General features: G+C 36.7%; 1 protein-coding gene across 9 annotated transcripts in view; it reads right to left on the bottom strand.

Annotated features, from left to right (window-relative positions):
- Positions 1-574: 574 nt before the first annotated feature.
- Positions 575-23,551, bottom strand: part of Rexo5 (RNA exonuclease 5) — a 24,134-nt gene continuing 1,157 nt past the window's right edge. The window contains exons 1-20 of one of the 9 annotated variants that reach the window (XM_048789604.1): positions 23,497-23,551; positions 23,186-23,327; positions 21,462-21,574; positions 20,355-20,481; positions 19,263-19,359; positions 16,575-16,718; positions 15,346-15,434; positions 14,151-14,266; positions 12,985-13,123; positions 12,748-12,842; positions 11,613-11,715; positions 9,452-9,534; positions 8,774-8,891; positions 8,560-8,664; positions 8,045-8,182; positions 5,304-5,396; positions 4,834-5,050; positions 4,401-4,588; positions 3,405-3,523; positions 575-893 (exon numbers count right to left, since the gene is read on the bottom strand). The exon at positions 23,497-23,551 is cut by the window's right edge and continues 103 nt beyond it. In XM_048789604.1, coding sequence (XP_048645561.1) covers positions 806-893; positions 3,405-3,523; positions 4,401-4,588; positions 4,834-5,050; positions 5,304-5,396; positions 8,045-8,182; positions 8,560-8,664; positions 8,774-8,891; positions 9,452-9,534; positions 11,613-11,715; positions 12,748-12,842; positions 12,985-13,123; positions 14,151-14,266; positions 15,346-15,434; positions 16,575-16,718; positions 19,263-19,359; positions 20,355-20,481; positions 21,462-21,574; positions 23,186-23,323 — 2,310 coding nt within the window. In that variant the 5' untranslated portion in view covers positions 23,324-23,327; positions 23,497-23,551 and the 3' untranslated portion in view covers positions 575-805. Of the gene's footprint in view, positions 894-3,404; positions 3,524-4,400; positions 4,589-4,833; positions 5,051-5,303; positions 5,444-8,044; positions 8,183-8,559; positions 8,665-8,773; positions 8,892-9,451; positions 9,535-11,612; positions 11,716-12,747; positions 12,843-12,984; positions 13,124-14,150; positions 14,267-15,345; positions 15,435-16,574; positions 16,719-19,262; positions 19,360-20,354; positions 20,482-21,461; positions 21,575-23,185; positions 23,328-23,492 lie in introns of those variants that run through there. The other 8 variants (XM_048789603.1, XM_015491125.2, XM_048789605.1 and 5 more) reach the window with 8 other exon arrangements.

The following is a 23,551-nucleotide window of genomic DNA, read 5'->3' as shown; positions in this document are numbered from 1 at the left end:
CCAGCCTCAGCAAATTAATGAGACCCTGTGTCAAAACAAAAGACTTGGGGTGTGGGGTGTGGTTTTGTGTTTAAGCACTCTTGGGTTCAATCCCTGGTACATTTGATGTGCTTCATATTATACCTTTTTCTGGAAAACCATTAATATCTCTACCAGTTTGGAATTGTGTGCCTTTGCCCCATGTTCTTCCCAATACAGAATGTTATCAGTAAGAGTTGTTAAGCTGAGCTCTGGTTTTACTGAATTTGAAGAGCCCAATAACCGAGGAAAAGTGGTGTGATACAGGCACCTACTGGTAAAAGGTGGCATTGCAACCGCATTCTGAAGGAGAGATTTCCAAACATGGGAATTAGAAGACTGGCAAAGCTAAAACCATGGTGGTGAACTTGTGAGATTTTCCCATTCAGCCTTTCTCCTTCAATTTTATAACACTTGCCAAGGTGAAAACAGTTTGCCTTACAGAAATTTGCTTCAGATATATCAACTTTCTTGATAAACTGCATAACTGGCTGGTTTTGTGACCTATATACAAAACTTTATGGGAGTAGAACAAACTCACAAAGAGAAAATAAGCTAGTTTCCGCCCTCACCCTGTCTTAAGATGAGGAAGGCTTGAATTTTAGGCATTTATTGAAAACTTGTGCATGCCATGTAAATGGATTAGACCTGTTAGCCGGTACACCAACTTCCCACACAAAGCTGTCCACTGAATGAAGAGGCCCAGCAGTCTTTGGAGAAGCTGCAGCCTGACCGTCTTCTCCACCATTGCCCAGGAAAGATAAGAAACGGCAAGTGGCGAGCAGACTCACAAACCCATGCTTGGGGTGGTGCTTTCCTCCTCTTCATCATCTTTTATTCCCATGAGTCCGAGGCCAGATAGAGATCCATGAGGGCTGCAATAAATGAGGAATGAAGACAAGCTTGTACCAATAGGGTTGAGCCTCCTAGGCTGGAAAGGGTAAAGTTTCAGAGTCTGTGTGCATGTCATGGGGCAAGAAGCAGATAAATTTATGGAAAGCTACCTGCTAAAGATGATTCAACGCAAGAACACTGACTAGTCCCAAGAGGCCTAGCTTTGCCACTTAGGAGAAACATCTCAACCAAAACTCAGTTTTTCAACTATAAAGCTCTACAATATTTAAATTACTATCTCACAGGGCTTTTGTGAGAATCACACAATAAAAGCCAGATACACTTAAGCACATATTACATGCCAAGGATTGTTCTGAGCACTTGTCTCATTAAATCCTCAAAACAGCTCATTGATATAAGTACTACTGTAACTTCCATTTTTCAAAGAAAGGCTCAAAGACACTATATAACCTGCTCAAGTCATACAGCTGTTAAGAACCAGGTTTTCAAAAATGGAAATCTATCTTCAGAAACCTAAGTTGCTGTTAATATGTTGTTAATTTTACTTAAAGTATTTTATAACACCTACTTTATACCAATCATTGTTTGAAAAACTATTAATAAAGTATGTTGTAAAATACTGAGCACAGCACTTATAATTTAGGAGCTATCCAAAGGCTGTTAGTTCCCTGCCACTGTCATGAATATTCATGGAACTGAATTAGAAGGCCAAGGAGCTCTGTCACAAAGCAGATGTAAGTAAAATGAATAAAGGCAATATTCGTCTTCCCCTGATGTCTGACCTTAAGCTGCCAAGCACTAGCCTTCAGGGGAAGATGGAGTGGAGCTCTGAGGGCAAAAGAGTCACTCTGATCTCAAATCCCATGTATTTGCTTATTGTATGGCCTTAGGTAAGTCGTTTAAGCAGAAACTTTCTCTTTGTTTAGGAGAGAATTTCAACCAAAAGTGTATATAGATAGCCTCTTTTAAAGGGTCTGATAAATTATAGCAATGATTATTTCAGAAACAACTAGAAATGTAAGGATTAAGAACTGAGTCAGGCCTCTGGCTGAAGAAACCTATTGTCTGTTTTTCCTGAGCACTTGGTTTCCTAAGGTGTCCACTAGCAGCCGCTCAGATGATGCCTGGAGAGGTCAGTCACAGCAAACAGACATATTGCTGCTACAGAAATCAGAGTACGACTTTTAAAAGAAAGTTGTAACTTGGGTTTTCTTATAGAATTTGCTACTTCAAAGAAGGTCTTACTCTCCTGACTTATCAAATTCATCTTAGAATCTTTAACTCAGTCAGAACCTAAGCCTTTACTCCCTGACCCTAATACTCCTTTCCCAAGCCTTCACATTCTGTGGAATATCTAGAAGACTATTTCTGCAAGAAGAATGCTTTGAGCCACCCTTGACTTAGTTTTCCTACTAAATGGAGATTGAAATGTAAGTATTCTACTTGGGAACATAAAGACTACTCCTCTATTCTACTTGAGGAGCTTTCTAAGGGCAGGTCTGTGTGTTCCCCCAGAGCCTTTGCTCTTAAGCTTTATTGGCAGCTTCTGGTCACTTTTTAGTATTTTTTAATATTTAGTTGTAGTTGGACACAATCTTTATGTGGTGCTGAGGATCGACCCAGGGTCTTGCACATGCTAGGCAAGCGCTCTACCTCTGAGTCACAATTCCAGTCCTAGTCTCTTACTCTTAAGTTAGCCCAGAAGGAAGACATCTCACCAGTAAGTACATGTGTTTTAAGGATTTTACAACAGGAAATGAATCTCACAGAATGTGATAATTTTAAAAATACTCCAAAAAACAATCCTCTTTCCCTTCTTACTCTATACATTTACTCATTCATCCACCCATTCACTCATTCCAAAACTGCTGATCTTTACTTTAGGATTTAACATCAATTTCTTTTTTTTTTTTTTTTTTTAAAAAAAAAGGTTTATAGTTTAAAAAACAAAACATTGATTTACCCCAAATCCCTCATTTTAGAATAGAAACTGAAACCCACAAGGGGAAAAAGTGGCTTGGTCACTTGTGGGAAAGATTGAGATGAACTGGAACTGGACCAAAAGTCCTATTTCTATTCCAGTGTTTCTTAGGTTTAGAATTAACCAAATGGGCCCTACTTTCTCTTAAACAGAAAACAATGGGGGAAAGAGCAGGGAAGGAAAGAGCACACTGATATGTGAGGAGGGTAGACCCTGATCACACTTGATCCTGGGTTTTATCCTAGGACAAATCTGGACATTTTTTCTAAAGTTAAGCAGCTACTTCTTAATCCAGGGAGACTACAGGACCCAAGATCTCTAGTTTTAAACTAGATGATCTGTTTTGAGGAACCACTATGTGTATGTAATTAACATAAAACCATATCAATGTAAATTGGGAATATAATTCCTATCTCTTAGAACTGTTGAGAATTAAGAGATGACTCATTTAAGTGCTGATTATGTGTCTGGAAATTATCAAAAGGCCTTTCTCCAAGAACAACTTAAGCCTAAGGGCCATAGGCATAAGGGAAAATCTATCAGTCCTTACCTAGTGGTTCCTGGCAGGAGGATGACACAAAGGGTACCTGGGCTCAGGCTTTGGTAGAGCCTTCCAATCTTCCGGCTCCAATGCCAGGCTGCTATCTTTGGGTGGTCCGCCTTTAAATTCTGGGATTAAAGCCATGTGTCAACACTTAGTCAGAATACACATTATCCACCTTTGGAGGGGATATAATACTTCCTCAGGCTCTAAGGCCATGAAATCCCTATGTAGGTTCTGGACAGATCCCATTGAAACTGGAGCCCATCTGTGGGCCTTCAGGCTGGTTTAGAACCTCCTTATAGGAAGAGAGGTGCTATCCTTTCCTCCACTAAGGACCCCAAGCTATGGTAGCCATGTCACTGAGGAGGCCTTTATGATTAATATCTTTGTGACTTTGGGCAAGTCACTTACCAGCTTTTGCCTCCATTTATCATCTGCTAAGTGTGGGAGATTAGATTAGGACAGGGTTTCCCAAGCTTCACTCATTCTCCTCTTTCCCCTCTTACGTGCCTCTTATGTTTTCCTTTAAACAGAGGAAACTCCTTCTTAGCCTTGTGTAAGTAATACTACTTGAAGTTTAATGTGGTCATATACTTTAGTTAACTGTTAGAAAAGCAAGTCGACATAAGCGAGAAAGCAAAAAAGTCTATCCACAACTATCAAAACTTATTTTGTGTGTGTACAGTTTGGGAAACCCTCAATAAGAGTTGTCCAACTCTCTGGCCACCCACCTCAGTCCCTCAAGTCCCTCAGAGAGCCACCTTCAAACGCTAAAAACCTGATTTTAGCAGCTATGGAAGGGAACACAGTATGAGAAATCAGATTTGGCTAGGGCTACAAGAAGCTTAAAAGTGACACAGGATGGGTCAAAGTAGAAAAAAAAGTAATGGATCAAATATCACTGAGTAGGACTGTCCTGACTAATCTCCAGGAACATGTAGGTCCAAGGTCCAGAGCCAAAGTAGCTGCCTTCCCCCTCTAACCCCAAACATTCTCACTCACCTGCAAGGTCTCCTGCTCTGAGGGAGGAGGTCTAACTCTAAGACCTGGGGGCCTTCTTGATTCAGGTGGTAAGCCCCTAAGCCATGCATGGAGGTGCCTGGGGGTTAGGGCATGCCTGCCTTTCAGCTTCCAGTCCTTGCCTGTTAGGATATGGAGGGCCCTCTGGGCATTGCCACAAGTTTTGAATTCTGAAAGCAAGAACAATCCCCCCCAATATTCTGTTACTAAGATCCAAGAAAGTTGATCAGTGTGCAAGCTGGAGCCTGGCTTCAGCCCAGGGGTGGGAACGAGGGGGAGGGACAGAATTAGGAGCTCAGGCCTTGGTTTATCCTAGGAAGGCTTATTTGGTAAAACTTTCCCCTCTCTGACCTCCAGAGGTCACCACCATCCCCAATCTCCTCCTTCACATTTACATTTGGTGGTATAGACTTACTCAGGAAACAATATTTTTTCTGTCTTCCGCTTTTAGGATCTGTAGGCACGATCACAGCTTCCAGACCAAAAAAGAGATTTGGCAATTCCTGAAGATGTCCTAAGAAATTTTGACTAACTCCAGACAGATAAATAGTATCTCGGTTCTCAGAATCTTGTTCCAGCTCATTAACAAGTGTGTCACAATCCAGAGTGAGTTCTGTCACAGGTCTCTGTACCTAACCAAGAAAACGTGGTATTAGTGGTAGAGAGTAACCACTTTCACTTTTGAGCCTGTTACATATAAATAATTTAGTCTTGTAGCTTCCTAATCTGTAAGGAGGCTACAGAGTTGCTAAAGACTTTCCATCAGAGTCTCATTCCTGGGTCTCTCTAGGACATTTTGTATGTCATGAGGCACTATAAGATACAGGCTGTGCTAGGTCAGGCCTAAGTGCAGGGGCTGCTTTCAGCTTTCTCTGACCATCTTACCTTTATGTATACACCTTCTACCAGAACGCCATTCAAGGACTCTATGGCCAGCTGGGCAGCTTCCAGGACTTCATACCGTATATAGAGATGAGGCTGCAGAAAGACAAGTTTTCTTCACTACTGCTTTTCAGCACAAACTACTAGAGAAAGAGTTGGGAAAAGGACCTGAACTACAGTGGCCAGAACCATCAGAATGAACGCCCTTGCTATACTGGGCTAGACAGGTGGTGACTACAGATGGTCCAGGAATTGGTTCTTGGACAATGACTAATCTTTATTTACCATTTGAACTCAAAGCCCACTGCCCTGGGTTGTATGGGGAAAGCACTAACAAATTCCTTATTACAACTTACTTTTCATAACATTATAAATCACTAAATTCATTAAAGTTCACAGGCAGAGGTTCCAATTTGTTTTATTAGCTTGACTTTAGACAGGTAGTCTTCTTATAAGCTTAGACAGGCTAAATTCTTCCAAAGTCTAGACCACATGTTCCATCTACTTTTCTATTTGTTGACTCAAGAGTACCTAAATCTTTGTGATTATCTAAGCTGTAGCATCATCATGGAGAAAAAGCACTTCCCCCATAAAAAGCTTTACAATATTGCTTTTGGCAATGATCTCGCAAAGATGACACCAAAGGCAATCAAAGAAAAAATATACTGGACTTCAATAAAATTTAAAATTTTTATGTAAAGGACACTTGATGCACAGTGTCAAAAGGCAACACACAGAAGGGGAGAAAATATCTGCAAATCACACATCTAATAAAGAACTAGTATCCAGAATTACTAAGAACTCCACAACAAAAACAACCCAATTTAAAAATGGGCAAATACCTCTATAGATACTTCTCTAAAGATCTACAAATAGCCAATGATATTCAACATCATTAATCATTAGGGAAATGCATGGAGAAATTAAAACCCTTGTTCTTTGGTGGTGGAAATGGAAAATGGTGTAGCTTCTGTGGGAAATAGTTTGGTGGTTCCTCAAAAAATTAAACAGGATTACCACATAATTCATCAATTCCATTTATGTGTATATGCAAAAAGAACCAAGTACATAGAGTTGAAGAGATACTTGTACAAACAAAATATGGTACACACATAATGGTACTTAGTCTTATAAAGGAATGAAGTTCTAATGTATGAATGAACCTAGGCATCATACTAAGTGAAATAAGCCAGACACAAAAGATCAAATAATGTATGATTCCATTTATGACACATATTGAGGGATAAAATTCATAGAATTTTACAGAAATTAGCTGAGGTTACTATGGGATTGGGGAGGGGATAATAAGGAATTATTATTTGGAATGATGAAAAAGTTAAAGGTTAAAAGGTAAATCTCATGTTATAATTTGCCAAAAAAAAAAAAAAAAAAAGCCTCTAGAAAAGACTATATATCCCCCAGTCCATCTTTTATATGTATTTTTAATCACAGAAAAGACATAAGATAGATTTGGAAAAAGCACATTTGAGTATCTGGGACTCTTTAGATCAACTGAGGTTTTTATATCTTTCAATTATTATTAATGTAGCAGTTTCATGTTGCCTGGTTCCAAATTCCAAAGATACAAAAAATTTACAGTGAAGTCATTATCTAACCCCTTTCCTCAGCTACATAGCTCCTCTTTCTGGAGAGCTCCATTAAAGTCACTGCATGTTATTCTATAGATTAATAGTATTATACTATATCTTTTAACTTTTTTCATGGTTTATTCCATATCTCTACATAATGCACTTATTCAGAATGTTATTACTTCAGATATCACCCTCAATTTGTACTCATTAAATAATACTGATATGAAAATGAAGATGGAAACTTAATTGTTAAAGTTTTATTTTTTTTCAGTTATAGATGGATACAATACCTTTATTTTATTTATTTATTTTTATGTGGTGCCGAGGACTGAACCCAGTGTCTCACATGTGCTAGGCAAGCACTCTACCACTGAACTACAACCCCAGCCCCACCACACTTTAAGAATTTAAAAAATGAAAAACAAACAAAAAATAGAATGTAAGGAAATAAAATAGTGTAAATTGTCTAGAAACTAACTGTAGGTGTGTAATTATTTTTTACTCCACAAAATAATGAGGTTATGGCCTCTCAGTGTCACCAGTGGCTGTGTGTGCAGAGGACCGAGCTAGCTCGAAATAAACACCTCTTTGCTGCTTAAAAAAAATAATGAGGTCACATCAATAGATCTTAAATCAATCCACTGTTAGAAAAGAATGTTCTTTGTAAATCCTGGTATAGAACAGTGCCAAATTCTCATGTGCATATTAAAGCTCTTCTATACTTAAAGATAGATATTTTTTCTAGCTATGAGTCTACCTTACAGTTGATACTTCAAGATATATAGAAGTCATAGTTCCTTCTGAAAGGGCACTTTGTCATTTAAAACTGAGCACAGTCAGAAGGCTCACAGGCTACATCCAACCAGACATTTTCTGTCCAGCTACATAATTTTTAAGAAATTTGGAGCCAACATGAAAATTCACATATTTCTCAATTCCCAAAACAAAACCAAAAAAAACATAGTCCAAATCAGAAAATCAGGCAATGCAAGGTATACATTCTTACAGGTCAACAACTGCTCGCTCCTACCAGACAGTTGAAGACAATCAAGCTCACTTCACTAATATCTGTTATCTGCATGGTTTCAGAAATCATCTGAATTTCTAATACTGATCTAGAAGATCAAAATGTGAATTTTCTCATTTCCTTACCTGATGAGTTTCAAGAACAAGAGTCATTGTACGAACTGGGCCAAAGCTCTTAAATAGCCTCTTCAGAGCCCTTAGGTTACAATCTTTGCTAAATGGCCCAGCATAGATAGTTGACATCTCTGTCCACTTGATCCGCATCTATGTGAAAATAACAGAATATAAGGAAAAGGGGATATGGAAAGAGAAATGAAATTTGAGTCAAAACATGGGATAATTCCACCTCAAATTTTTTTGACGTAAATACTTGGCAAATATACAAGATTTTATTTACAAGGATTTTCAGTTCAACATTATTTCTAACAGGAAAATTTATTAAAGCACCAGAATACTGTCAATAACAGGTATACCATATAGTGAAAAACTATGCATTCTTTAAAAATGAGAAAATAAGATATACAATGGTTTTAATGGAAAAAAAAAAGAAGTCACAAAACAGTGAAAAAAAAATCTGTCATAAAAGGCTTGCATTACTTTCTTTTATTAAAACTATTGTTTAACAGAACCCATCTACTTACCCTTTTGTTCATTTCCTCAGTGAGGAGAGGTGAAAAAGGCTCAAAAGAGAACTGAACAATACTGAATGGGTGGAAGTCGACTTGCCTTCTGGCCTGCTCAAAGACCTGCAGAAAACAGCAGAGCCTAGGTGAGGTAGGAGCCTCATACCCACTCTACTGTGGCTCTAGGACGGTGCTCTGAATGCAACCTATGAAGGCACAAGAAGTCACTCACCTCTTTATTTGAAAGGCACTTAATAGTTTCACAATTTTTAGAAGGGAGTTCAATATTATCTGTCTCTCGGGATAAAAAAAGGAGCTTCTGATCAACTGAATCTAAACATTTCAAAACACTGTAAAGAGGCAGAAAGGAAAGAATAATTGTTTTCCATATCCTGACATTCTTTATACCTACACATCTCTTAGCAACATATATTCAAATTTAACTACCATTAAAAATTTAGTTTCTCAAATGCACTAGTCACATGAGATTAATGGTTACCACCCTAGGTATCACACATATAGAACACTTTTATCATTGCAGAAAACAGAATTGGACAGTGTTGCTCTACAGGAAGGGAGGGAGGGAGGGAGGGAAGAAAGACAAGATACTCCAAGCCTTCTATCAAGGTTTGGGCCCAATCCTAAGGATCTTACACATTATTTATTGGCAGGAGTCAAATCCTTTGAGTCCATTTTGTTTTTCCTAATGTGTAATATATCAAGGTTGTAGAATGAGTCTTCCAACCAAAATACCAACAAGTCTATCATCTCCAATGCTATTTAGTTCAATGTACTAGTCATTATTTTGTAAATTTAGTCACTTAATTTTGTACTAGCCCCTAGATTCAGAAAATTATAAATTAGATTCTCCATCTGCCTTTGCTCTTGTTTAGAACTGGAAAAACATCACCTTTTGTATGTGTACTGAAACTTTTCTCTTATATTTCTTATTTCTTGGTCTCTCCATAGCTCTTCCAGATTGAGTTCTGCAATCTAAAAGAAAACAACGTGATAAATTTTAATTTCTTGCAACGCATTTGAGGTTAAAAGAAATACAACACCAAAACCAACTCAAGCTTTGTTCTGTTTATTTTGACCAGGCTTTGCCACTGCCAATCTTGGGTTGGCTTCAATAGTTACCAGATGGTTTCTGGCTGTGCAGTCAAGAATGGTAATCTGTTACCAGCCACCAATATTAAATGACATGCACCTTTTGGAATTAGTAAGATTGGCTTTTATAGCAACATTAGGAAAAAAAAAGTCTCATTAGTTTAATGAACAAACATGGAAAATCTACCCTAATTGATTTTTATTCTTTTTCCATAAAGTGGGAGTCTACCTGGCAATTGTGAAGCTAAAAATATACAATTAAAAAATTACTTAGAATTATGATTTAAATAAAAATGAAAAAGTACAGAGTTCACTGACACCTATGACCATTTTTACCTATTAGTAATAAATTAGTATGATGCATTTGTCAAAATGAATGCAACAATATTGGAATGTTATTATTAACTGAACAAACTTAGTTCAGATTTCCTTAGTTTTTAATCCAAGTGAAATATAATTTTTATTAGAAATCAAGCACATTCTCCAAATGTGGTCTGAGAACCCTTGGGGTTCCAGAGACCCTGCAAGAATGAGTTTAAGAGGTCTTCCTTTCTCCAAATGCACAACTCAACAGACTGAATATAGACACAGAAATGAAAACCTACCTGTATTCCATTGATTAAAGATTTGCAAAATATGTAAAACATTTTCCCACTAATTTTTGAAAATGCTACTTTCTCTTGATATTTTTTACTTATGGTATTTTCTATTGATATATTTCTATTTCTATTGAATATAAATAAGTATTAAAGATATTTTTCTCATATTTAATTTCTAATATGGTAAGTATTGATATATGATCCACAAACAAAAGCTCTTTAAAGATAAGGAGTCTTGAGACCATCAAGTTCTCGGAACCCATGTTGAGGTGGTTTAGGGAGGGGCTAGCCCTCATGTCAAATCTAGTCATGTTATACTGGATCACAGCTGGGCCCACTGTCGATACACTGTGTATAGTTACTTTTGCACCATAACAGCAAGTTGAGTCTAACTGTGATAGAGACGAAGTCTACAATATTTATTATCTGGCCTTTATGGAAAATAAAGTTTATTGAACCCTGGTAAAAAGCAGACATGCTTTAAAAGCTTAAAGTCCTGGTTTGAATTCTGGTTCCACCAGCCAGTTATTTAATTTTTTAAAACTTCAGAATGCTACTGTATGACACTGGAATAATTTGTCTCGCTGGGTTGCTGTGAGGATTAATTAAGATAATGTCTATAAGGTGTTTTAGAACAGTGGACTTAGTAAGAGCTCAGTGAATGACTATTACATTTATGAGCCCAAATAAGATCTTTTAGAATGCCTTTATACCACAGTGACATAGAATACTATTAAGTTACTATTTTACATGGATTACAATTTATTGCATGACAGTCACAATGGAAGTTATTGTGTAAACTATAGTTTAGAATGCACTATAATTCTCTGAGAAACTATTCTCTTCAATGTCTCTTATGTTATTCTAATCTATATACACTGACATTAAAACAATAGTACATCCCACATTCCATTTGAATAGATCAGAAATCTGACAGACTTATTTTGTAATTATTAGCATTGGTTACAATAGTCACTGCCAACAACATGGTGCTTAATATATTCAAGACACGGTGCTAAGAGGTTTATATACTGTCTCTCATTTCCCTCATCAACATCCCAGAGAATTGTGTATTCCCAACTTAGAAATCTAGAGACAAGCTATTCGGACAAACTGCCTACACGATACAACTAGATACTGTAGAGCCTGTATTTAAAAAACAAGTAAGCACAACTTCAGAGACTATATACTTTATTTTACCACTGCATTATCCTAGTGATATGGGTCTTAATTCCAAATACATGCTCAGCTCAATCACACATATTTATTTAGAAAGAAATGTATATAAATAGATGGTATATGGTCGTTTGATCCAGTCCCATAATTTTAAGAAAGGCAAACACACTGATCAAAGATACTAACCTTCTTTGGGCCATACTTGAGAAAATACTGAGCTAATTCAAGGGTCGATGTAGCATCCTCTGTGGCATCATGACCATTTCTTTCTGAGCACTGAATATCCTTCCTGGAAAGTCAAGATAAAATTGACATACCTGGGAATATTTTATTCTGACTAACCCTCCAACCCTGAGAGAGGCGCTGGAGATGCAGCTTTGTTTCATACCAAGCGTATCATCTGGACAAAAGGCTACCCAACATAAAGTCTAATCTACTCCTTGGCCAACAGTCCCTTTTCTCATTTCTTAGACAAAGCAACTGTTTTCCAGAATTTTCCAGAAACTTTATTTACATTCAAGTGTCTATATGCACATCCATATCGTATCAATGCCTTCCTCTGCAACACCATTTTATTCTAAGTAATTTCTTTATTTTGTTTTTGTGCTACTGACTATTGTACCACTGAGCTATATTCCCAGTACTTTTTATTTTTAGATAGGGCCTCACTAAGCTAGCCTCAAACTACTCCTTCCCAAGCTGCTGGAATTACAGGCATGTGCCACCATGCCTGGCTTAAGAGGGGTTTCCACATTAGCACAGATGCAACCATTTTTTTTTAATCAAAATGTTCATTATTTCAGATAGAAAAAAAAAGAAGCTGGAAATGCTATTTTGAACCATGTTATATCAAACATCTTTCTACATGTATTGACACACAGAATGTAAGTTATATTTTGAAAATTCAGCTAACTTTTATGTTATTGCCTGTCTGGCTCTACCCATCAAGCCTCCTCAACTGATTATAAGTCCTGTCTCCATAATTTTTGCATTTCATATGAAATGAAAGGAGTCAGGTGTGGTGGCAGTGACTCAGTGACTCAGGAGGCTGAGATAGGAGGATCTTGAGTTCAAAGATAGCCTTAGCAATTCAGTGAGGCCCTAAGCAAATCTGTCTCTACAGAAAAGGGTTGGGGGGTGTGGCTCAGTGGTTAAGCACCCCTGGGTTCAATCCCTGGTACCAAAAGAAATGAAAGGAATAATATTTACAAAGTAAAAGGGAGAAAAGAGACCTTGAATTTTGTAATATGTACTATCAAATGTTATGCTAACTTGTGTGTAGTTTATCAAGACAATATTGCAACAGGTAAAATAAACATACCCCAAAATAGCTTTGGCTAAGAACTTTAGCTTGAATCTTCTGCCCTGCTCCCTGGCATAAAGCAATGAGGTATCAATAACATATGGATGAATCATCTGAGGAGGAAAAAGAATAGAATGAGTAGCATCTTATGCTAAAGGCAAAAACCATTGGGTTGGATGAAGAGCAATGCATTGGATTAGAGATGAAGCAGAGCATGCATTTATAATAGACAATGTCCTGAAATCACATACGCACTTTCAATGCTCGGAGATCAAGGTCTACGGAATGACCTACTAACACCGCATCAGGAGGAAGCAGTGCTTTTAACTGCCTCTGAACATCTTTCAATTTTGTCTTCACTGGGTTAAGCATCTTCTTCGTGATTCCTGAATAGCTTTCAATAAATATAGAAAGGGACAGGCCAAAATATTAACAAATTTTTCTCCCCAAAAAGTCTTTAAAAAGAATAAACATTTTCCTGTGTTCAAGGTACAAAAGGTTGCAAATACAAATAAGTAGAGGAAATTAACAGTTAGCCATAATCCCATTAGAGATTATCACTATTTACATTTTAGTAAATATCCTTCCATATTTGATACACATTTATTCATGAATATAATTTACAAAAATGCAATCATAACTCATGTACTGCTTTATAACATGCTTGTCACTTTATATCATAAGTTTCACATAACACATCCTTTTATCCTTTTAAGTGTATTCCATTATATGCATGACTTATTAGAATTAAACCTTTACTTTTATATATTCCCATATTTTGCAATATTATGACAAATGTGCTTGTGCATACATCTTTGTTAATGGGACAGTCTATATAACTATCAAGTCTCATGGTCTCTCTATGCCTAAGTAAGCAAAAATCTATATCTTAAAGGATGGAAACAATAATGTTTCAATGACTTTTTCTTTGCCTAATTACTATTGAGTACATTCTGAAATTACATGCTAATCTTTGGAAAAAGACTAAAATTGAGCCTCAACATCTTTTACGGAAAAAAATTATTTTTTTTTATGAGGGTTCAAGGCAGATTAAGTAGTAAGATCATTTGACTGCCAGATGTTGTCTTCAGATTTTCAGGTCTTACCAGAAAGCTAAGCTCCCTCCAGTTGTTTGGCAGTTACTAGATAATGAAGAGAACTGGGGATTCTAGGATAAGGAAGATAATATTTTGCTGACAACGTCACAAGAATATTAGAGGATGAGAAGGGCAAAAACATTACCCATTAACTGTATGTAAAACTTCAATATTAAAATATCAAGGTATTGCCCAAACTTTTCTGATATTAGATAAGGAGATAAAATCTATGTAAACAGAAGCTATGAGCCTTTCCTGTTAAGTCTTATTCCATTCTATCTAGTTTGACAGCTCTAAGAAAGCTCAAATAAAAATGAAAAATACCAGGTGACGTAGTCTATAATCTTGTCATCAGGTTTGACCAATTCATCCATAAGACATGATCCTCCTTCAGCAACCAGTGAGATGCGAGTTAGTTCTCTCCCCTTGGATGTGATGCACTGAAAGATCAGAACAGTCAGGCTGCTGAACTATAAAAGCTATTGCTTCCTCTCATTCACAACTGCCACCTAGCCTCAACCATCAGGGTCCCTGCAGCAGTGGCAAGATGTACACTAGAGGATCCAGGATGAATAAAATTAAAGCTAGGCAGGTCACTGAATGTAATAAGCAGTAAAGTACAATTTCTCTGGGAAATGATGTTCTCAAGGAAGATGAATAGAAATAATAACTATACCTACCATTTATGGAAAGTATATTATATCTAGTATTGTGGTAAGTACAACTAATAGCTTATTTTGAGTATGTGTGGTACTGGAGATTGAACCCAGAGGCACTTTTACAACATCCCCAGCATTTTTTTTTTTTTTAAAAGACAGTTTTGCTAAATTGCCCAGGCTGGCCTTAACCTTGCAATCTTCCTGCTTCACCTCATGAGAAGCTGCCATTGGAGGCATGCCCCACTATGCCCAGCTCAGATAGTTTATGAGGTAGCTTTTTTTAAAATCCCAACTTCAAAGAGAGAAGCTGAGACTAAGAGAGGTTAGGGGACTTGTTCAAGGAGATATAGACACCAACAGCAAAGACAAAGACACACATCTTGATTGTGTCAAGACTCCAAAATATTACCTGTTAGCTACTCAAAGAATTAAAGAACATAAATGTTCCTGAGTACTGAAAGATGCACTTTGAAAGGAGTTACTAAAATTAGGCAAACCAAAACAGACAGTGCTAAAGCAGGAAAATCCTACTTCTAATCTTCAATGTGTAAATCTGAACCAAACCAAAATATTAAGGCAGAGTTTTCATAGCAACAACAATAAAATATCTGTTCAAATGACAGGTGTAAACCTCTAAATAATGTGTAAAGACTTACCTAAACAAAGCAACTAGCTGAAAAACTTACATATCTATTTTTCACAGATTCACATTTCCTAAAATATATATAAAAGGGCCTATTTGCAGCTATTTAAACTGAATACTGGAACTAAATGCATTCATTCACTAGTTTATTAGAAACTGTCTTATACTAACTTCCAGTTTCCAATATTCTAGCTCAAAAAAACCAAAGAGTACTTACCATTTCACAGTCAAGCCCAAAGAGAGGGCTGTTATCTGTTACAGATCCATTACATTTGGTAGTTATAAAGTTTTCACAGTCAGGAGAACCTATCAGGAAAAATAATATTTGCCTTTAGAAATAGAGATGGTAGTGAGGTGCAGTGGCCCAAGCCTGTACTGCTAGTGACCCAAGAGGTTAAGACAGGAGGGTTTTTGTGGTGCTGGGGCCTAAACTCAGGGCCTTGTCCATGCAAGATAAGAACTCTACCAACTGAGCCATATCCCCAGCCCCAGGAGGATTCTCAAGTTCAATGCCATCCTTAACTTAGCCAGACCCTGTCTCAAAATTTTAAAAAGGGAGAATTGCGTGGGGAATGTAGCTCAGTGGTAAAGTACCCAAAGGTTCAATCTCCAACATAAGCATGCATGCATACATACACACACACACACACACACACACACACACACACAAAGACTAGAAATGGTAAACATCACTCTAGATTCATCCAGGCAAAAAAATATCAAATATATTTCCTAGGCACCTTCTCTATATTAAATAATTATAAGAAATCAAAATACGGTTTAGCCCAAAAAAGGCAACCCCAAATCTGAGAGGCATTATACTTGCTACTCATCTATACATCAATGGCAATAATGCCAAAAAATTACTAAACAAACAACATGCTATGCACCTTATATACACCAACTGACCTAGTCCTATGTAACTGACCAAGATTCTGAGCCTAGTCCTGCTCTATTAAAGAAATGAGGCATTAGGTATTAGAAAAATGTTAAAGACAGGGCTGGGGATGTGGCTCAAGAGGTTGCGCGGGACACTGAGTTCGATCCTTAGCACCACATAAAAACCAAATAAAGATGTTGTGTCCACCGAAAACTGAAAAATATTAAAAAAAATTTTCTCTCTCTCTCCTCTCTAAAAAAAAAAAAAAAGAAAAATGTTAAAGACATATTGAGAAGGAATGAAAGAATATGGAATGAGAAAGAATGAAAGGCAATAAATATTAAATATTTAATGTTATTTAATATCATTTTCATACACTATCTTAAATAATCACTTTACCAATCATGGTTTATATCCCTTAATTTGAGAAACAATGCACTTCAAATATTTTCTTGTAAAATATGAAAAAGTAAAAATCTCCCATTTGGAAAGTAGCCAGAAAAATGAACTTTCAGCAACAGTACTTAAATAAACTGTTACCAACATTAGATTACGTCTAAGCCAACCTTGTAATGGAAAGTTAAATGTTTTCATTTCCTCCTCTGTCAGAAGGCATCGGAGCAAGCCCACTTTTTTAGAGCCATACTTTTGAATGATAGGGTCATTCTGCAGGTTGATGTTAGGTTTTGTAATGGTAGACGGTAAAGATCCTAAAACAAAGAAATACAACAGAATGTATGTTAGGATATCTAAGAACCTTATGACACGCATCCTAACATTGTTGAAGACCCAGCCCCAGCTTTCAAGCGCAGCTGCTATCTAATACAGTTGTAATAATACAAAGAGAATAAATCCCAATGAAATATAAAAATAAAGGCTATAAAAGAAAAAGAATGAAGATTATGCTTTAGGCTCAAGTGGTCAGAGTTCAAGAGAGGAAAAGATAGAAGCTGAGTCCAAAGTGGAAAAGGCAGAATTCTGATACTGGTGTTAGTCCTGTATGTTATAGTGACTACACAATAGTCCATTTTAGCAAATCTACTCCATATACTCAAACAGTCATCTACTATAGCTATCTACTCCAGTAGCACCATCCTACTCCTTAATTAGAAGCTTTTGGTGTTTGGGTTAAGGATGTGGACCTGGCTCAAGAAGAACTAATGTAAAGAATAACCAATAGTCTATAGATATTCCTTGTGGAAACATGATAAAATGGGACATTTTAGCAATGCTAATGGACTGCCTATCTTAAAAATTTTAACTAGAAAATATAGAGACTTGACCAATTAGAAGACAAAATAAAACACATAAGTTGATGTTATGAAAGGGATGGAGAACAGCTCTTAAAGCCAAAGTGTCATAAGCAGAAGAAGACATTCTAGGTAAGATAGAAATATATATAACTTGGCTTGGCAGTGACTAGACCACTAAGAAGAAAAGATCTATATGAGAGTGGAGTGCAAGAACCAAGACTGAATGAAAATGATGAAAGAAAGACCATCACATGTGCGTGCCAGGCCCAAAAGTTTGACCTCTGGTCATTCAGTAAGTAACTGGGAGCAAGAGAAAGTTCTTGAGAAGGGAAGCAATATAATAATTTAAGAAAGATCAACCTCCAATATTTGTGGAAAAATGCAGTAGAAAGACACTAGAAAAAAACTTTGTTGGGGAAAAAAATTATGACTCAGGTCTAGAGCAAGATGCTAGAAGGGATAGTGGAAAAGGACTAGACATAAATACAAGAAAAACTGGTACAGAATGGTGACAATAATTCAGTCAACAAAATACTTATAACTGTTTATTACATGCTCAGCATTGCTGTAGACACCAAGAATTCCAATGAACAATACCAACAAAATCTCCTATTGAACTTAAATGCTAGTGGGGAAGATGTATTAAATAAATATTAAATATTTAATACATCAGGTGGGGATAACAAATAGAGTGAAGTATAGGAGAGGAGGCGATAAGGATTAGCAAGGCATGAAAACTGTTTGTCATAAGGTCTCTGATAAAGTGACATCTGAATACAGCTTTAATAAGGGAATAAGCCATGCAGGCTGGGGGTAGGGAGCTATAAAAACAAAAACAAAAAATGTAATTCTAAAATTCAAGACTGGTGTCTTCAAGAAGTGTACCAAGAGGAGATAGGACTTAAAAACAGGAGCTCATTATTTGGGGATGAGAAAAATTTTTTACCTATAAAAAATTTGGGGGGACAATGAAATATCCATTAACAATGTCCATCAGATAGATGAAAATCTAGAGATCATAGAAATCATCTATGAAGAAATCATCCATGAAGACTGATAAGTAAATCTATAGGACAAGGCATTACCCTGCCTCTCCAGCTTCATCTCTACCTCCTAGCCCCCTCAACATTCCCAGTTGCTATTCTTCAAATTTCTTTTTTCTATTTTTTCTTTCAAATTAAGATTTTTATTTGAGCCTAAAATCATAATGACTCATGATTTATTGAAATATTTAAAATACAGTGTATGTTAAATCAGACACAGCTTCAAATTAGATATGGGCATCTATTGGAGAAGGAAACAAAGGAAAGGTAGAAAATTAAAGATGTTGAGACGAAGGATAATAGGAAGCACTGTTCTTAAGGACATGTGAAGGAATCACTGGTTATTCTTCACTTTTTTTCCATGTTCCTTCAGTGCAATTATACATTATTTAATTATTTTTGAACACATAAAATGTAACTGGACAATATTTATCTTTACTGTATGTATGCTCAAATAAGTTCTATTCTATCCTTCCACTCACCTCCATCCCCGCAAAACAGAGTTAGCTTAACTTGCTGGCAAGATATAATCCACATCTTGAAACACAGCTACTATGGATAATATACACTTTCAAGAAACTTTAATTGCTGAGTCTATAGCTCTTGCTGGAACTAGGAGCATCTATATTTCCCATTCATCACTCAAATAGTATTAGTAAGTGTTCCCAACATTAGTTAAAGGCAAAATCTTCCTCTTCCCCTGTATGCTAGTACACAGATCCAGTCATGGTTCAGAAATTATTCACAGTAATTCTTAAGACTCCAGTGTTAGTGATATCCGAGTATCCTTAGCTAGAGTTTCTGAGCTATGACCCTGGCAGTGGTTTCTATATATAACCGCCCTGTGTACCTGCGCAAAAAAAAAAAAAAAAAAAAAAAAAGCCTTCTGACTCAGCTAGTCAAAATTCAGTTTTGTTGCCTGCATTAATACACTTGATAAACAGAGTCATAGTCATACCTTCGATGGTCTTAGGCAGATATCCAGCTGTTTCTTTATTTTGTAGCCCAATAATATCAGCTAGAAAATTAGATGATGGAGGAGGCAAGCGGAATTTCTGAAATTAAGATTTTTATAAAAATGTTTGAGAGCAGTTGAAATAGTATGAATGGTCTAGAACTTTGTTAGCTCAGTGCAATGAAAGGTCTAGACCTTAACTGTTTGCACTGTAAAATAAAATCCATTTCCTTAATATGGAAGTGACTTGGTAAACAAAGCTACATTAGTATTAATAACCACCTGCTGGAAATTTTGTCTTTCATGTTACACCTTGTAAAAAAAAAAAAAAAAAAAAAAAAGGACAAACATTATACAAATGTACAACATTTTTGTATTTTCAAAGCTCTTCAATATTTATTATTTCACTGGACAGCATTTAAGGTAGTGAAAACAGATGATAATAGGATAAAGAGGGTGAGAGCTCTAGCCCTAAGTTTAACCTTCACTTTTTATAGCTGTAACTTGATCAAGTTACTCAGTTTCTTAGGTATAAAACAGGGATAAAAACTCTTATAGGATTATTGTACAATTAAAAGTGATGAATGCCGTATGATTAATATAGAATTTAATATATAGGAAGTGCTTCATAAAATGGAGACTCAGGGAGATTAAATTAGAGTTAACCAAACACCTTCAGAAGTAAATGGATAAAAGAAGCCACTAGGGAATGAAGGCGGCTATGGGAAAATAGAGCACATGCCTTTTCAAGATGACAGCTGCTATTCAGTTCTGCATACCCTTCTAGGGGGGCCCAATCTTATGACTTTTTAAAGAGGTAAAAAATAAAGATTTTATATAAACTTTATAATCTGAAAATATCATACCCCCAAATTAAATAGGACAATATCAATCTGGAAGATACAGACTATAATTTATAAGTAAGTGTAAGAAAATCAGAGAGAAATCTAATATCATTAACATGAGGCCTCTAACTCTCTATATTCCCTGCCATTTGTTAGGTTGTTATGAGGCATGTTTTCAGATACATGTATTAGTCTTAAAATGATATGACCTAACTCACCCCCCCTCTAATACAAAGTTTTCTTAACTTACGTGTTTGAAGGCTTTTCGGAGAAATCCAAACTCCAAATAGAACCTGTAGAAGTGTAGTTGACTCATCCCTTGAAGGATGACAACCACTATTCTCTTCAGTTGGCTTTGGTAAAGAAGCTGGCACCACCTATTAAAAAAAAAAAAAAAAAACATCAAATCAATACAGCTCAGAGTGATACTCTAAGACAGTTTCAGGTATACTGAAGGGAAGTATGAAAAAATTAACAGGGATAGCTAATGGAATTTTTTATCACCCACTGACTTCCTGGAATTGGAAGTCATTATTACAGAGAACTCAAAAATCTCTTAAGACAAATACTTGTTTCATTCAAGTAAAATACCAACGGAAACACAAGGCTTTAAATTCACTATCCCATTAAGATTTGCTTTAAACCAGAACAAAGCTCATTTTATAAAGACTCATCCCAAGATCTCAACCTACATGCAGCCCCTCCTAAACCAAGTAATCAAATGACTGGCTTCCAGAAATTCAATTTTAGATAAATTGACAAACTAATAGTACAGTTTATTGATAAGGAAGGTGGCTTTTGAAGTATCTAGCCAATTTGTAACAACCTCCCCCAGTAAAATGCTGGTATTTAAAAATTTTAATTTTGTTGGTATAAAATTAATTGGTAATAATTTGTTGGTATAAAAACAATTTTCAAAAGATAATAAGTCATAAGATAATAATGGCATTGACTATCAGAATACCAAAATTCTCTTTGCTCTTTATTCATAAAACAAAATGACTGGAACTACTAACATATTATCAGGTTATTTCTATGGGTCTACACCATGGGGAAAGAAATAAAATATCTAAGGGAAGCAGGTCAGATAGGACACTGGAGCATACACACCTTATCTAAAGAGGAAAACCATTACTCAGCTTTGACAAATACTTGCCAAATGGAGAGACAGTCAGTTGCTAGATTTTTTAGTTTTTTAAAGACATCAAAAAATCTTGATTTTAGAAATTCCCAAATTTAACTGATGGCAGCTATTACTAAAAAATTATATGAGGATACACGGAATAACAGATGTTGGTAAGCAGACATGGCCCTTTAGATACTAGTTTGAGACCGTTGATCTATACACATCTCATACCTGGGTTTCTCAATATCGGGTTTACCCAGAACTGCATACTTCAGCAACTCACATAACTGTTCATGGGTTACTTCACAGTTTTCAGCAATTAAAATGCTAGCCAATCGGGCTCTCTGCAAAGGGGCATAGCAAACCATGATGATCAAGAATGGCAATAAAGCAAGGCAAATAATCATTCTCATTAGTTTTACAATCATAACTAAGAATTCTAATTAAAAATAAAGCCCTAAAATAAATATGATAATAATATCACAGCTTAATAAACATTGTTATAGAACCTGAATTATACTTGGTTATGTTCTAAAAATATTAGGATGAATAAAATGCTTCATGCTCTCAAGGAGTCCATCCCACTAAGGAAAGAAAAATGACAGGTAATTACAACACAGCATGAGGAAGTGCTATTACAAATATGGGACCAAAAGTTTCAGTGACAGAAAAGCACTGGGGCTGGGCCTTGAAAATAAAATGTCTGTTGCATTGGAAAGAATATTGTGTCCAAACAGGTAATATGGTTTGACTAGGGCCAAGATTGCATGTTGCAGTTATCGTAGTGTGAGGGAAAGGACACAGCAACTAGATCATACTAAGCTAAGCAGTCAGCCAACAGGAAGTTCAATGAATCTCCCACCTCCTTAAGAAAACTTTGCACTTATATCTGGTTATCAAAGTAGTTCATGGTTGTCATGGTTGTTATTAAAGACTCAGAAAATAAGAAATAGGTAATAGATAATAGAAACACAATAGATAAATAAGTCATACACATGGATTTCATATTTTTTTGTCTGGAAAGCATAATTGAGTGTAGGGGTCAGGAATTCAAACCTTGGGAATCATACTACCAGAGTTCAAATATCAAGTTCTATAATCTTGGACAAGTGTCTTAATTTTTCCAAGTCTTACTTTCCTGTGAGTAAAGTATAATTCTATCCATGAGATTGCTAGTGCAGCATATTAAGTCTATGTGACATAAGTAAATAGGTAGTTATTGCTAAATTTTCTCCCATGGCCTTAAGCTAATATTGAGCATCTGTTAGCCAGACATCGTTCTGAACACTTAACATGTGTTTAATCATTGAATTCAACTGTTTAAGTACTACACTTCTCATTTTATAATAAAGAAATGAACAGGTAATAGAACAATTAGAATACAGACTACAAGGCCCCAATTCTATTCATCTTTTTACTATCCATCCCCTATCATTTAATGAATAGCTTATTAGATAATAATCCCTAACAATTATTATCTATCTGGAAAAAAAATTCCATATTGATAACACTTACCTAAAAATTTTCAAGATAAATTCCTAGTCAAATAGAGCAGGTAGATCTTTTGATAAATATTGCTAACCAAATGTATGAGATTAAGGTAGAGATCTACGGTTAATGAAGAGTCTGAATGAAGTATGTTTGGCTGTCATCATTATTCCTCTACTGGAACGCGAACTGCAGGAGCGCAATTCCAATTGTGTGTTTCTGTGCACGAGGCTATTCCCAGAACTTCGAAAGCCTCCTGGCATCCTGAAGACCTCAGTTAAGTATGTGTGCCAGGCACTGTGCAAGTTTTAAAGAACAGCCCCCAAAGTGGAAAGCAGCACAATATCATTCTCACTTTACGGATCACAGAGCCCACTCAGCAAAGGCAATGGGAGGGTGAGGCGGATCCCGGTTCCAGACTCCGAAGGAGGCTGGAGTGAGGGGTCTGTAGGCTTCCCTTTGCTCACCTTGGGCTCGGGCTGCCTGTCCACGGGATCGGAACCGGGTATCCTCGCCTCGGGGGTCCTGATCAGCTTGTTGGGGACCCGTCTCCTCTTCCTGCCCTTCCTGGGGAGCCTCCCGGTCTTCTCCTTCTCTGGCTCCATAATTCTGTGGGGAAAGACAAGCTACATCTGACAAACTCCGACGACCCCATTCCCTGGGACTCGAGGCGCCCCTCGTTCCCCACTTTACAGCGTTTTCCCCGTCGGCCCTCGGTAGCCAAGGTGCCAACGCGCCTCCCCTTCCCGCGGACTCGCCCACCACCGCGCGCACCAACCGTCCGCCTCCCGAGGCCGGATTCCAAACAGCTCCCTAACGCCGGCCACGCCGCC

This window comes from Marmota marmota, unplaced genomic scaffold, assembly GCF_001458135.2.
Source record: "Marmota marmota marmota unplaced genomic scaffold, marMar, whole genome shotgun sequence".
Taxonomy (NCBI): Eukaryota; Metazoa; Chordata; class Mammalia; order Rodentia; family Sciuridae; genus Marmota; species Marmota marmota.
Note: the sequence above shows the minus strand (reverse complement) of the source record. Positions and strands in the feature narration are given on the sequence as shown.